Below are 15590 nucleotides of genomic sequence, written 5' to 3'. Positions count from 1 at the left end.
TGGGGTAGGCCATTGAGAGCAAGCTCTCTTTTTCAAGAGCGCCCTGATTACAGTACAAATATAAAATATAAGAAAGAATAGTCAACAAATATAAAAAGCAAATATGAACAGATAAGCAAAAAGCAGTATAAAATATAAGTATTAAAGCTCAATTAAAACACATGCATTCACACTGCCCTGTGTCAGCTAAAAGAGATTTAAATTGATTAAAAGGGATTAGCTTGTCTAATTTAGTATTCTAATTTAGACCAAATAGTCTTGGGACCAAGTGCAGTGTGAAATTGAACTGAAATGAATAAGACATGTTGGGTACCCAGGACATTTGACAAAGAGAGCTTTGTATATAAATAAGATGCAGTGCCAGTTTTGCTTTTGAAGACTTTCATCAATATGTTTTTTGAAGTACTTCTTGTAATCTATCCAGAAACCAAGGTATCTTTAAAAGGATACTCTTTCAATCAATGTCCCATTAAGTGTAGTAATATTTACTTCCATGATACTGTTAGTTGGTTTTCTAGAAAGCAGCATACATTCAGTTTTATCAGAGTAATAAGTAATTTAAGATCAATCAAGGTTTGTTGTATAGCACAGAAATCAACATGCAAGTTTTGAACAGCCTGGGTGGCAAAGGGCGCTATTGTATAGATAATGGCATCATCTGCATATGGATGAATCGTGCTGTTTGTCACTTTTTCACCTTATTCATTTCTGAAAAATAGTGAATAAAATTGGGCCTAAAATGGGGCCCTGTGGCACATCTTTGTTAAGATTCCTAAAGTTGGACTAATAGCCATCAGCCACAACAGTTTGAGTTCTACCACTGAGATAATTTTCAAACCAATTACATGACTTTTCATCAAATCCAATAGATTCCAGGTGTTTCAAAAGAATTTGATGCTTGACAGTATCGAAAGCCATAAATAAATCATTAAAAAGAGCAACACAATCCTGCCTGTTATCTAATGCACTAGCAACATCATTCAAGACTTTCGATGCTGCCGCCATAGTACTATGCCTGGCTCTTTAAAATGGTTTGTTGATCTAAGAATGTTCTCATCTGATCATTCATCAGTTTCTCTAACACTTAAGCTAGACACGATAGTTTAGAAATTGGTTGATAATTATGTAGCTCATTGGACTGACCCCCTTTATGTAAAGGTGGGACGTAGGCTGTCTTCCAAATATCAGGGATGCATCCTGTTACCACAGTCAGATTAAAAATATAAGTTAAGCAATCAACTAAAATGGAGCCGCTAATAATAAAGGCCTTGGCTCTAACTAATCAGCCCCAGTGGACTTTTGTGGATTAATAGAACAAAGAGCATTAAATACTTAATGCTTCGTAAAGGGCTTCAATGAAAAGGTCTGAGTACCCAAATTTTTGTCCACTAAAGCACACTATGATCAGAGGCAGAGGGAGCAAATCCAGCATTTTCAAATAAATTACCTGATGAAATAAAATGTTCATTAAATGCATCACATATTTCTTTTCCAACTGAGATAGTGGCAGAACCTTGAACTATTTCACTAGGTAAGGATGCAGTAGGACTGTGTGATAATGATATGACTTGAAAGAAATAGTTCAACATTTTGGGAAATATGCTTATTACCTCTCTTGCTGAGAGTTAGATAAGATGTTTATCAGCCAGTTTGCTTATCTTAGGTCAAAGACTGGAAACACCGATGCTCACTAATGAACACGTTATATCCCGTTTGTTTAAGTCATACAAAACCAAAGTGTAAAAACAAAACATTGTAGTTTTCAAGGGGTTCGCTGCCAGACTATTTCTTGGCCAGGTGCATTGACTTCCTGGGGTCATGTCATCACTATGAGGTTGCCAGGCAACCAGCGAAGACTCCATGAGAGTGGTTTTGATCTTCTCGTCTAACTCTTGAACTCTCTGAACATTTTGAATATGTTCCAATAGTGGAAATTTATTCAGAGCACATGTACTACTTGGAGAACCATCATTACCTCATTGCACCAACATTATGAAAAAATAATGCACCACTCCGCCATAAAGACTCTAGTGTCTACTCAAACACGGGAAGAGGCAAAAAAAGCACAGCAACAGCTTCCTGTGAGCAATGTGTGATAGCAACTTACGGGTTGTCAGGTTTGAAGATGAACATACTGACTGGAGTCACAGTGTTGACAGGCTGTGTCTCCTCTGCCTCCTCCTTCTCTGATTTACAGGTTTCAGGGTCTTTACTGTTGACTAGGGAAGTACAGGAGAAGAAAATGACAAGATGAAGATGAGGAAAAGGCAAGTGAAGGAAGAAGAAAAGTAGAGTGGGATGAGAAGAAGGTGGAGTAGATACAAATGAGAAAGGTGGGAATCTCAAGGCCAAAATTCAGTTTTCAGGGGGGGATTTTAATCTGGAGAGTATCCACTAAGAATGGATTGAGCCCATGACATGACTCACTGCTTCCCAAAATGCCTGAGCTCTCAGGGCAAAAATGTTTAACTATGTGTAATAGATGTGAAATCAAGCATGACTCTGCAACTACATGATCTATTTCTTGTCTCAAATTTATTCAGAAACCTAATTTGCTTGAGAGTTTATGAAAATTAGATTTCCAGTACAGTCATTGTGCTTCTGAAAGGCAAAAACCACTAACAGATCAGTGGGTGGTGTGTTCATCCAATCAGCTGTGAAAAGGGGTCACATAGAAGACCCTTTCCAAATTGCAGTGACTGAAGTGAAAATTACAGGCTGGTCTTGTGAGGTTAGAGTCAAGTTAGTAATGTCAAACGTCATGAGAAAATTCCCAGTTATGAAAAAAGTCACCATATCGGCATCTGATCACATTATATTCTTTGCAAACGATCAAGTCAATCAAACCAACAGTTGGAATGGCTGCTGGCTACCTGTGATTGTGGAGAGCTCCAGAGACGACTGCTCGTTGGGCACCTCAATGATCACACTGGGGCTGAGCTGAGATTTATCCTGGTCCTGTTGTGTCTCCTTGTCTTCTTTGTTGCTCTCTGAGACAACAGGTGGAGACGGCTCTGATTGCTGTGTAGGCTCCTCCTGCTTCTGAGGACACTGGTCACCAGTATGTTTGTCTGGTGGGCCAGTGTCCCCTCCCTCATTACAGTTACCTTGTCTGTAGACACAGACAGAGAGACTTAACTGGACAGACAGGAGGACAGTGACGTACCTGTGTTCAGTGCAGCAGTCACTAGTGGGGTGATGCTGATAGTGATGGGGAGAAACATCTGCTGTAATGTGTGACCATTTAAGCTCATTTGAGAAATTTGGGGCTCATTCTTTGAAACTAGTGTTTAGAGAGATGAGGGTTGTTTCTTTCTTAGTTAACTGAGGACTTTATTTGTTGTTAACGGAGGAACTAGCTTCATAAAGGTAGAGCGGAAAGCTTTAACATTAAGACAAAATGATGCAATGGAAAGTGATGATTTGAGTGCGGAGTAGACCAACATTTCTAAGATCCAAAAACATTTCCTTATCCTGATCAATAAATCTTCACTGCACAGGTGAATTGGTGAATAATTTGTGCAGAATGCTGAAAATGACAACTTGAAAGACATCCCTGTGCTTTTATCTACTGTAGAAAAGTGATATCTGTATTTTGTTACATGCAGTAACATCTCCAGGTCATTGATAAGCACTGGCATTATGACATACTCAACTGAATCTGACAGGGAACCTTTGTTGCATTTCATTCCCCTAAGTTCTCCTAATCATTCCTGTCTCTCTTGCCTTTGATTTGATCTGTTTACCAAGTGTGAAACATACTCCCAAACAAACCTATCTGCTAAAAAACATGCTAGATTAGCAGCTGTTTCTCACCTGCTCTCCTCAGGTTTGGACACCTCTCCTTCCCTCTTTTCACTCTCTACTTCCTTCTTCTCTGCTTTCCCAGGATTTCTTTTCCTCTCCCTGCTGACTGAGCGATTCTCTGAGTGGCCTCCATTTTGGGGAGATGACCCCCGACTTCTGTCCCCGGTCTGATGGTCACAGTGATGTGGCGCCCTCCTGCCCTTGGTCCCACTATGACCTCCCATGTCGGGCGTTAGGGTGTCACCATTATCTGGTGGTCGGAACTTCTTCACTGCCCTGTGCTGACGCTCACCGTTCAATCTGGGGCTCCTGCGCTCACTGTTGGTGTTGTGACTCTGATTAACACCCAGTTTTCCGCCCTCGGTGACGGGCTCTGCTTCAGGAGGATCTGGTATTGCCATGGTTACAGATGCATCAGGAACAGGAACTTTCATAGGATCCAATGACTCTGGCACCAGCACTGACATTGGTGGATTGGTAATGTCACCAGAGAGGGCAGCATCTAGAGGCATATTCACAGCCTGACTTTTGGATGGTGAGGCCAGGGGGTCTGTCAGGCGCTTCAGACTCCCGGACGGTGTTTGCTGCATGGTCTTGCGGTGCAGTGACAGCGGATGCCCATGCTGGGCCTGAGCTGCAGCAGAAGGCCCATCCTTCTCCTCGCTGGGGTTGCTGAACAGGATCTCTCGGCTGGACATCTGGCGGTGTTTCCGCAGCTGGCTGGTCCTCTGCTCCCACACTGACATGGTCATCCTTTTACTTCTCTCCCTCCTGGACATGAAAGAGTTAGAGGGGTTGAGTGGTGGGAGTGGGCGGCACTCCCTCATGCTGCCCTGGGCCTCTTCCAGGGAGCAGGAGTAGGTAGGCCGGCTGCGGTGGATGGCTCTTTTCCTGTACAGGTAGGGCCGCCTCCTCCGGCTTCCCCTGATAAGAGAAAGAAAACACAAAATGTCAGTATGTACAGGGAGACATTTCTATATATTGAGTGCCCTATTTAACATACAGCAGGCTTAAAGTAAGGTTAATGTCTTAGTGCTAACATATAAGTTGAGACAATTTTATTTTAGCTTGTTTTTTCAATTTATTGATCCAGGTTAATCATTTGGTTTGCATGCTGGTGGACTTAAAATTCTACTTTTTAGGCCCTTTTCGTTTCATGAAAAAAAAAAAAAATTAGCAATGAAAACATTTGTTCTGAAAAATGAATATAACAGTACATAGCAGGTGCTATAGTCTGATGTTTAAGCGGTTTATCAGCAACAAAAAGCACTTTCATTTCACATGAGACAATTTACTGGATCAATGAAGATGTTAAGTGATAAATTAACCAAGCCAGGAATTGCTGTGTGACTTCAGTAACAAAAAGATGCAGAATGAAATCAGTGGAATAGATATAAAAAAATGTGGAATCAAATAATGTTTGAGAGTCTGGAGGTACAGGACAGAGCATGAACAGAATACTACAGTATACAGGATGAGTTTGGGACATTTACCCATTTAAGAAAATGCAAGCAGGCATTAGTGAGAGATTCAGAGAGCTGAACAGACAGTGTTACTTACTGGAGCGTGGACTCTTGTGTGGTCCGTGTTATCAATGAGCGATTGGTTGAAAACAAGACATTAGTGCTTTTGTGGGCAGAGACAAAACAGGCCAGGAGACACACAGCAAACGATCCTCTAACATCACAGACTAGCCTTTAAAACCAAAGTCATAATAACATCTATATAGAGGATTAATACCATTTACCAGCTGTCCTGAATTTGTTATTCATTGCTTAAGGGTAAAACTGCTTTTAAGCAGACTAGACACACTGATGAATTATTAATTTCATATTTAATTTCTACATCATGTCTACATCTATTTGCAACAGAACATTTCCATTGCACACATCATTTCTTTAAATGTTTGTAATGAATAAAGGATCAATTTAGAGCTTAAATACTGGACTCATGATGCTTTGGTGTGTGTCTCCATGGGAGCCAAGCGGCACATTGACAAACAAGATGGTAGCAGTATTAGACCAATTAAACAACATTAATAACAATCAACATCAACACTAAACGCAACATTGATAAGAAGACATTTTAAGTAGATTGAGATGTTGGACAGTCTGAGCCACAGTATGGGTACAGGTAGAAAACACAGAGATGGGTTCCATCAGCCGACACAGGAAAAGAATACATATTTAGATACCCTTCAAACAAAACCACCACACTGGGATGCAGCTCTGAACGCCACCGCCACCTCAGAGCACTGACACATTAGCATTCTTTTATGTCATGCTAGCACATCTAAATGAGTAAATTCATGTGCTGATCTTCAAAATATTGGCTCAATATATTCAGAATAGTCAAGAGCATTTGGATGTGGGATTAAAGACTACACAATGGAAGAAAAAAACCACACACACTGAAAACACTATCCAAATATCACAGTCCTTTCAGTATCACTTTGTTATAAATTATGTGGAAAGCATTCTCAGTGTGTGTGTGTGTGTGTGTGTGTGTGTGTGTGTGTGTGTGTGTGTGTGTGTGTGTGTGTGTGTGTGTGTGTGTGTGTGTAATTTCTGTTTTTCTCCCTTTGATCATGCTGACCAGATGCATGCGGTCCCAAGGTGAAATTATCATCAGCCTCCAACATGCTGCATCTCTTTTTTTTTTTTTTTTCAATGAGCAAATTCTGTCATGCAAGTTTCCTCAAGGTCAGCAGGGGCAGGTACTGCCGGGGTTTCATAGCTGACATTAGAGATGAGACCAGAAACCCTCAAAGTTCAGAGAGTCCTCTCTGAATACAGATGCTGGCCGAGATGACCCTGTGGTATTCCAGTCCTCTCTATGGGCTTTGACAAGAGCCTGACCCTCAGTTGGCTCAACTGAAACTAACGCACATCTCTAGTTTTCTTTTTGTTCTGTTCTTCATTTCATTCAGAAAATGGCAAAGCCTCAAGACAGAAAGACAGAAAGACAGAAAGAAAGAAAGAAAGAAAGAAAGAAAGAAAAAAGAAAGAAAGAAAGAAAGAAAGAAAGAAAGAAAGAAAGAGGTATATCATTTCATATTAATAAAGTGTTATCTTGTAAAATCTTCCACATGCCCATGCAACAAACTGCTTGTTTCTCAAAACACAGCGTGCATATAGATGCAGTGGTCTCCACTCCTGTGCATGCACATGCACTTCCACCACCTACGACAACACACTCTGCAATCAATCCCTGAGTAAAATACAATCTATTCCGCATGCTGGAAACCTGGGCATTGAGAAAACAAGGTCACGTTACTTCATGAATCAAATTTTCCACAAGAGAGAACACTTAAACAGACTTCATTTTACTTCCTCACACTCTCTCCTGCCAACCACTTTGCTGAGTAAAGAAGTATATCACTGTGATGGACACACCACGTTAATTTGGACGCTAAGTAACCCTGTCTCCATGACAACAATATAAGCACCTCCCACCACATGGTGGAACCAGTAACCATGGAGATATAGACTTCAATTACAGTACTGGGAGCAGGCAGAGGCTAGATAATAGACCTTTCAGTATAGATGTATCAATAAGTCTCTAGTGGGACAACACCAAATAATGATTTGCTCAACAGGCCCTAAGTGACATTTGAGTGCTACAAGCCAGCACTTACACAGCAGCACAACTTGAAGCTCTGTATATTGATGACCCTTAGCCTCCATCCATAACTGTTCTGCATGTCGTAGTTTCATTAGTAACTCTTTTCTACTGCATCAAATGATAACTCACTATTTGCTGGATTTAACTTGTGCTAAATGTTGGCACTGTGGTTTAGTCCTACATGGACACTCCTTGGAGGAAGGGAGGAGGGAGAGGAAGAGAGAGACAGAGGGAGGAGAGAAGAGGAGAGAAGAGGAGGAGCTCAGGCAGGGAGAGCGGTTGCATACAGCACTTACTCTGAGGACATGAAGGAGGACAACGGTCCGACCTCCTTTGCTTTCTGGAGAGCATGCTTCTGGTTGAACGCTGCCTCTGCTTCCTCTTCATCCTGATCAAAAGAGAAGAAGCATTAAAAAGGAGACTGAACAGCTGTAGCATCTGTGATTTGGAATAATTTAACAGAATCAAAGCGATGGAAGGAGGAATGAGCAGAGCTGGACACGGCAGAGCGGAAATATTATTAAACTATTTAGCATTAATAACAGCAGATCTTTAGAGCAGGCTTGTATTTTCAATGACGGCATCTTTTTTTATTATTCACTTTTACATTACCTTAGTAAGTTCTTGTGCATTGGCAAGGTTGTCCACAGCAATGGCCAAGAAAACATTCAGCAGAGTGTCTGGTCACAGGTGAGTTAAGGACATGGTCAAAGCACAACAGTACTAAAAACACCAACTGGCACAACACTGACTCCTTGTTATGATATACCTTAACATTTGCTAGTATTGCTGATCACACTGAGAATCAAAAGGCTAGTTTTTACCTCTATGCAGATATCATAATGTAGGCAAACACACTCACCACACAAGCTCACACAAACAGATTATATGCTATGTTACCTCATGTTACATCAAACATTTACAGTCCTAAGCTAAGCTTTCTCAGGGGTTGTTGGACAAAACCTGAGCTACATAATGGATGAAATTTTGAATGACATTCAGCAGGTTTCCACTAGCATAACTCTAATGGCATGCACATGTTGCTCTGTGTCTGCTGCATGTGTAATAAGCAGGTATTTGCTAACATGTTAACCATAAGCACTTGGTAAGTTGATGGTAAATAGATGCGTTTTCTGTCCTTAGTTGCTGTATCACAAAACAAAATAAATCAGTATCAGTATCACTCTAAAATGACTAATAAAACTTTATAATAAAAGTGACAACATTTGTAAGGCAAAAAATGGAGCCAAATAGCCAAATGAGCTTTACTAAATGATAACAAATTAGGGTTTATAAGTAATAATAGTATTTTTTAGTACTGATAATGTGTCCAAGTACATCAGTAGATTTATGTAACTATGAAATTATTAAATAAATCAGTACTGTATTTGCCATTTTGGAATGAACCCTTTTATACTTTCTTAAAGGAAAAGTAAAGAAGGATACAGTTTCCAAACAGTGTGAGCACTATAAAGTAGATGGAGGACCACATGCCAGAGTTCACTCCTCCTTGAGAGCGAATACCGTTGTACATCACCTCGTTCCAGTCCTCTCCTGTTAGGATCTGAGAAACAAACGCACTGAGCATCACTGTTGAAATTAGGCACACTTTTCTCCACATTAGCTAAACTGTTACACTCAAATTTACATCCTCCTCATATTATGAGTCACTGTAATAACTTTGTTTTAATCGGAGAGCAATAACTTGGCAGGTTTATCTCCAGACCTGAAAGACGGTCATGATGGCTGCAGGAAAGGTGTCAAAGTTTGTCGGGGTGTAGTCTTCAAAGATGAACCTGTGAGAAAAATTTGACATATATGGTCTTAAAAAAATCTCATTTTTTGGTCAGAAAGAAATCAATCCTCTTCCTCCCCGACAAGCTGGCTGGTAGATGGAGCTGAACTTTCTTTTTTTCCCAATTGCTCTGTATTCTAGAGGCCAGTTCATACACAAGGTCATGCTTGTGTACCTCAGCCAGCCTTTATTGAAGCGACAAGCTTGCGGGAAACAGCCTTCGACTCGGGGGAAACCAAGCATAGCTCTGTGTGTGTGTATGTGTGTGTGTGTGTGTGTGTGTGTGTGTGTGTGTGTGTGTGTGTGTGTGTGTGTGTGTGTGTGTGTGTGTGTGTGTGTGTGTGTGTGTGACAAAGGCAGAGTCTTAAATCTCTACCAAGCTCACATAGTCTTTTGGTATAATGAAAACAACTGTGAACAGGCCATAGGACAATTTATTTTCTCCTCAACTCTGTCTATTCAATAAAGAGGAACCCACTGAACCATGAAGTCTACTTAAACCTTTGTTTTTATGTTGTGCTGAATGAGTATTTATTATCTATATTTTCAGTCAAATTGATTAGTCTCTCTGCCTGGCTAGCGCCTTGCTTCACTCCATTTTCTTTATGGGCTCATAAGACGTGATGCATTGAACTATGAGTATTGGTATTTTATTCAGAGGACTGCGCATAACTTTTTATTTTTACCTGCCACCGAAGAGCTGCATGCCAAGAAGTGCGAAGACAACGATGAAGAGGAAGAGAAGGAAGATAAGGGAGATGATGGACTTCATGGAATTCATCAGAGAAACGACCAGGTTCCTCAGAGATGCCCAATACCTGGGCAGTCACAAAATACCAAATTAGTGCAAAAAAACGATAAGACAGTGAATAATACTGAAAGATTTTTGAGTGACCTGACAAAAAGTATGGGACTTTCCTTTGTAAGGAACATAAATGTCATAGGCATATATTCTTGTTTTGGGCAAGGAAGACTTAGTTTTTGATGCACTTTGCTTTGTAAATATTTCAGAAAAGACTGAATGAATCTCCAACACAACCCAGTATCTCTTATTAATGTGAAATATAGAAAACTGCATATCACACCAATGTGTCAAACGTTACATAAACAACACTGCTGCCAGCTTTCAGTCAAAGGTGAAATGTTTCTTGTAAACAGAATGAAATATCTCAACAGAGTGAGGAAGGCTGCCACACTAACTTAGTGATCTTGAAGATCCTCAGCAGACGGAGAGCTCGCAGGACACTGATGCCAAAGGAAGTGCCAGGCCTGAAGAAACCCCACAGCACTTCAAAGATGCTGCCAACAATCACCTATAGAGATATATTTATGAGGAAATGCAGATTCAATCAAAAATAAAAAAGGAGCAAATCAATAATTTGTGTATACAAACACTCGACAGAGATGAGAGAGAGAGAAGAGAGACATAGAGTAAGAGAGGGCTGATGCGGCATGATTTAAAGACACAAGCAGCTGAATTTTGGGAGAAACAAATATGTAGAGAGGGAGATGGAGTACTGACACTGCAGTCAAAGCAGTTGAAAGAGGAGTGGAAGTAGAGACGTGGTCCTAAGCTGTACATCTTCAGAAACATCTCAGTCAGGAACAGAGCGAGGAACAGGAACTCTGCATAGTCTGGAACAACAACAACAAAAAGAGGTATTAACATTTTGACACAAACAAGGACCACGACAATTGTAATGGAAAAAATAACTAAAAACATCAACTTTCAAGGCGTTACAGCTATTACAGAGGTGACAGGTAAGGGGGTTTTACCTTCCTGAGCAAATCTCATACTTCAAGGTGCTACTGAAATTAGGTGTGACTCACAGAGGAAATTCGACAGCCAGAGGGGCTGGTTGTGGTGAACGATTGCAACACACAGGGTGTTGAGAGCCACCAGGCCCAGAACTGTCCAGTAGAAAGTGTGTGTCTTCACCACGCGGCGGATGGAAATGCGCAGGAGACGCTCTTTGCGGCGGAAATATGCTGTAGGACCTCGTTTGGCGCTCCTGATACTTGCTCTAGCCATGGGGATGCCTTCAGGGAGAGAGAGGAGGAAACTGCTAACTAACTAACCAGCAGTGCTTGTACAGTACAGCATGTTCCCACTCTGAGTCTTAAACTGTGCTCCCAACAGTGTGATGTTTACAACAGCGTCAAATATGCATTTCTAACACTGTAGTGGAGCTTGGTGTTTCTCACCAGAGTGTGCCTTATACTTTATGTGCCCGTATTTATGAGCCTGTCCAGACTCCCACTCACCCACAGAGGAGATGTCACCATATTGTTCTTCCCCTGGTTGCCCTCGACGCACCACATCCATGCCTCTCCTCTTTATGGTGGTGGCTCTCTTCAACACTGCAGACAGAGAAGGTAGAACATAAAAAGTACCAGAACAAGCTGATCAAACAACGTAACTGATACAGTCGGTGAAATTAGATGGAATTTAATGTGAAGGTAGTAAACCAAAGCTGACTTTTGGGCAACATGACCGAGCAACAGTTGCTTTGCATTTTTGTGTTGAGTCACTGAACAGATTTGTAGCTTTTGGCTGCTCGTATGTCAACATTGCCCAAAAAGCTGCCTAATGCTTGACCACCCTTACATTTTTAAGACACTCATAGTTAGACTTAAGCAGTATGCAAGTATGTAAACATACAATGCAATGAATAGATCACGATGAGGCAAATGACAAGAAGAAGTGAAGATCATCTGCATGACAAGCTAATGCCTGTGAAGGTTTAGCTGAAAGGGAAAGTTAAGCTCATTAGCGCTGCAGCTGAATGAGATAAAAATGATCATTTAATGTTAGTGTAATGATCCAAACAGCTGAATGCAAACCTTCTGCTGCTATTTTATGATCTCTGTCATAGCGAACCATGCTCCGAGGCGGCTTGGCGGTTCATGCATTTGTCTTATTTGAGCTGTGTTGTCATACAGTATCGGGGGACTCGACGTGCAGTGCACACATGCCAAAGTGAGTGTGACGAGCGTGTTTTGACCTTTCACTGACGGATGTGTTTGTGATTACCTCTTATCCTACCCCTCCCACCCCCCCTTACCCCACCCCACTCACACCTTCCCGCTACCTTGTATTTTCTCAATCTACTTGGGGTCAATATTTGCTTGGAGACTTTTTTTTTAATAAGCCACTGATCAAACATACACAGATACACAAAAATATTGCTCATCTCACACACAGGAGTGTTTGCTAAAGGCAGGAACACTGGGTCCTGTCAACACACACACACACACAAACACAGACACACACGCAAACAAACACATGCATGCTAATGTCTTTCTAGACCAGTGGTTGCTAAGGCAACTGCAGTGTGCCACCTTTCTTTTTAATCAAAGCTATCAGAGCTTCCGCACTTATTTCCATCACAACAGCTGGACCCACTATGTGATTTTACTACAGATTTGCATCATTTAGTTTATTTTTACCTGGTCAGAGCGTCTCTCTGCTTCAAGTGACAGAAACATACCCGAGCAAGGATTTGCTTCTGTTTTTCTATGTTAAAGTGTGTGTGTGTGTGTGGCAAATGGGGCGGTGAAGTTGGTGAGGGAAGGAGCAGAGCAGAGGACGGTTCTCACCATAGGCACCACCTGTACTCCACTCTGGGAGCCTCCTGAGAGCTGCCAATCAATCAACATTTAATCAAAGGCCTGCTGGTTTAGCGAAGAGGAAAGGTCAAAGTAGAGTTCAGAGGGTCAGAGCAGACACTTAGCTGTCTGCGGGGCACCGTGTCTAGCGGCAGGTTTAGCACTATCAGGGCTAATTCTCTCTATGTAACACTCAGAGTTGTATAAAGAGGCGTAATGGTGTAAGCGATGTGTGCGAGTACACCACAGCAGCAACAAAATCTGGGTCATTTTTTCATTTCAAAATTTGCCAGCTTAGCAGTAAAGTTCCACCAGGTTTAAATGTAATCCAATTTCACTGGAAAAAAGTATGTGTCAATCTAATATCACAGACAAATACACAAAACATACTATAATGACATATGCTTGAATAATATTTATAAGGCACATTTGCGTTAAAACACAGAACAGTTTAAGAGAGACAGAATGTAAAGCAATGTGAGCAGAGAGACAATGTGCACAATGAAAGTAGGAAAAACAAAGACCTCCTTCTGACTTACCATCGAGGGCTGACGGTCCTGGATTCTTATTCTCCTCAGCAAGCATCACCTCCTCTGGAAAGCAAAAAGTTAAAACTGTAATCAGAAATGAGCAGCAGATGATGGCTCAGATGGAGATACAGTAAACTGGCATCTTTTGTAGCTAAAAGACAACAGGTTGCATCAGAAAGTCTTGTGTTCCTCAGTGGAGAGAGTTAGTCTTGAAGCTGAAATAACGATTTTCCTTTACTCATCATGAGCCAAATCCTTGATCTCCCTGTGCTGTGATTGAGAGTAAAGCCACCTGCTCTGTCGATCCAGGCCCGGTAGCCGTTGAGCTCTCTCTCAATCTGCTGTTGGCGTCTCAATTTCATGAAGGCCCTGCGGTTCTCCACCCTCTCCCTCTCCTTGGCAAACTCCCTGTAGAACCAAACCACAGAATCATTTATTTTACTCTCTAAGGGTAGTGGGATTTATAATCACACACACATTTATAAATAATTCCTCTTAGAGACAATCAGTGCGGGAAAAGCTATTGTTGCCTTGAACTAAGATCTTGTCATTGTTTATTTGACCGCAAGAGGAAGAGAAAGAAGAAGAGGAGAGGAGAGGAGAGGAGAAGAGAAGAGAAGAGAGGAGAGGAGAGGAGAGAGGAGTCGTCTCCATCCCTCTCACTGTGGAAATAATGATAATAGATCCCCCATTAACCTTTCTGTAAAACTAATTAACTTGTATGGACTTTGACACCGTGTGCTGAAACAACACGGCTTGGTGTGACAGTAGCTGGTGTGCCAACCACTCAACCAGTCAGTGAAAAATGAAGTTACAGTTTATTCTTGCTTACAGTCTAGTCTGCCAGATCCTAAACCAACAGGGCAATAAAACATCTGACTGTACAGCTGTGACCCATTTCAGGGGCCGTCTCCTTTGAAGGAAGTGGCCCATGAAGGTGTAGTGGCCTTTGGAGGACTGAAGACTAGTGGGCTGAATCTGTGCCACGTCTCCAAAGGACACCTGTCATGTCACAAGTCCACACTACATGCTAATTCCAAGCTGGTTTTGAGCTTGTAATGTGTTCACACTGGAAAAGCGAAAAAAAAAGGAAGTGTAGCTACTCAAACCAGGCAGCATGCATACTAAATATGGTAGATTTTTGAGTGTGCTGTTGAAGTGACACCATTGTCCAACAATGTAATGCACAAAGGAAATGAAAGTGCTACTCAAAGATGAAAAAAAATGTGGGAGGTGGGGAGACAGTTATGGAAAGATTTTTGAAAACAAAACCAAAAAAAAAAAGAGTTAAATCTTTTTGCTCATGACAGTGCCGATTGCTTTGTGTACTAATTGCTAAAACAGCATGAGTAAGATGAAGGACATACTGTATAGAATTAGTATGAAGTATGAAATTGGGACAAGGCTGACAGTTTAGCTTCACCAAGACCAAAACTAATTGAAAACACTGCTCAAAGCTTAAAGTGAGATATCCATTTCAGCAGATTTAGTTAAGTCACAACGTTGACATTTCCAAATTAATCACCCAAAAATTGCCCTCAAATGGCAAATTTAATGGCATTTAACAGTAAACACATCAATACACTGTAACTTGTATTTATCTGTATTGCCCTGTGGAGTTTTAAACATGTCTAGGCTGCTAATGAGTATAAACAGCTGAGTAGCCCGGGCTCCATTATTTATATCCTGTAGTAGGTTTTTAATTGGTTCAGATCATACAATGTATTTAACAATGACTGATGACCACCTACACACAAACACCTGGTAAATATTTCATGATAACAGCCTTTTTAGCAACATTATAGTTTGACAATGACTGCCCGAATGCACTGTTATAGGGGCGGTAAAGGAGGCTTTGTCCTCTAAATGTGGGTAAGAGAAGGATGCATTTCTCAAATGCATACAGAGAATGCTTTGAAATGTGTGACAGGCATTGTTTGACTGCTTTTGATGTGGTGTGTGCTCTTGAATTGCAGATAGGGAAGTAAACAACCTCTAAACTAGGACACAGTTTAAGTCTGTCTGGCAGACTCCACACCTTCGCAGAATTTTTTATTACTTCATAGTTGGTTGATAGTGGACAATGAAATCAACTCAGGTAGTGAGCAAATCTGATAATTTATGAGCTAGAAAATCCCCATAAATCTCCTTTACTTTTACAAGAGGTTTAGGCTTTGTCAAGATTGAGATAGACAACAACCTAGGGCTTGGACTGAAGAGCAGAC

General features: G+C 41.2%; 1 protein-coding gene across 2 annotated transcripts in view; it reads right to left on the bottom strand.

The window, feature by feature from the left end:
• The window catches only part of LOC122988729 (voltage-dependent R-type calcium channel subunit alpha-1E), a 104600-nt gene that overhangs the window by 19843 nt on the left and 69167 nt on the right, over positions 1 to 15590 (bottom strand). For both annotated transcript variants that reach the window (XR_006404871.1, XM_044361293.1), the window contains exons 11-24: positions 13658 to 13773; positions 13375 to 13428; positions 11492 to 11587; positions 11057 to 11266; positions 10749 to 10861; positions 10427 to 10539; positions 9913 to 10044; positions 9158 to 9227; positions 8878 to 8995; positions 8044 to 8111; positions 7728 to 7819; positions 3817 to 4731; positions 2874 to 3112; positions 2108 to 2219 (exon numbers count right to left, since the gene is read on the bottom strand). Coding sequence is in view for 1 of the 2 variants with exons in the window: in XM_044361293.1 (XP_044217228.1) it covers positions 2108 to 2219; positions 2874 to 3112; positions 3817 to 4731; positions 7728 to 7819; positions 8044 to 8111; positions 8878 to 8995; positions 9158 to 9227; positions 9913 to 10044; positions 10427 to 10539; positions 10749 to 10861; positions 11057 to 11266; positions 11492 to 11587; positions 13375 to 13428; positions 13658 to 13773 (2448 nt within the window). In the remaining variant the exon portion in view is untranslated. The remainder of the gene's footprint in view (positions 1 to 2107; positions 2220 to 2873; positions 3113 to 3816; positions 4732 to 7727; positions 7820 to 8043; positions 8112 to 8877; positions 8996 to 9157; positions 9228 to 9912; positions 10045 to 10426; positions 10540 to 10748; positions 10862 to 11056; positions 11267 to 11491; positions 11588 to 13374; positions 13429 to 13657; positions 13774 to 15590) is intronic.

The sequence above is a fragment of the Thunnus albacares genome, chromosome 9 (assembly GCF_914725855.1).
Source record: "Thunnus albacares chromosome 9, fThuAlb1.1, whole genome shotgun sequence".
NCBI lineage: Eukaryota > Metazoa > Chordata > Actinopteri > Scombriformes > Scombridae > Thunnus > Thunnus albacares.
This window is presented reverse-complemented; position numbering and strand designations above follow the sequence as displayed.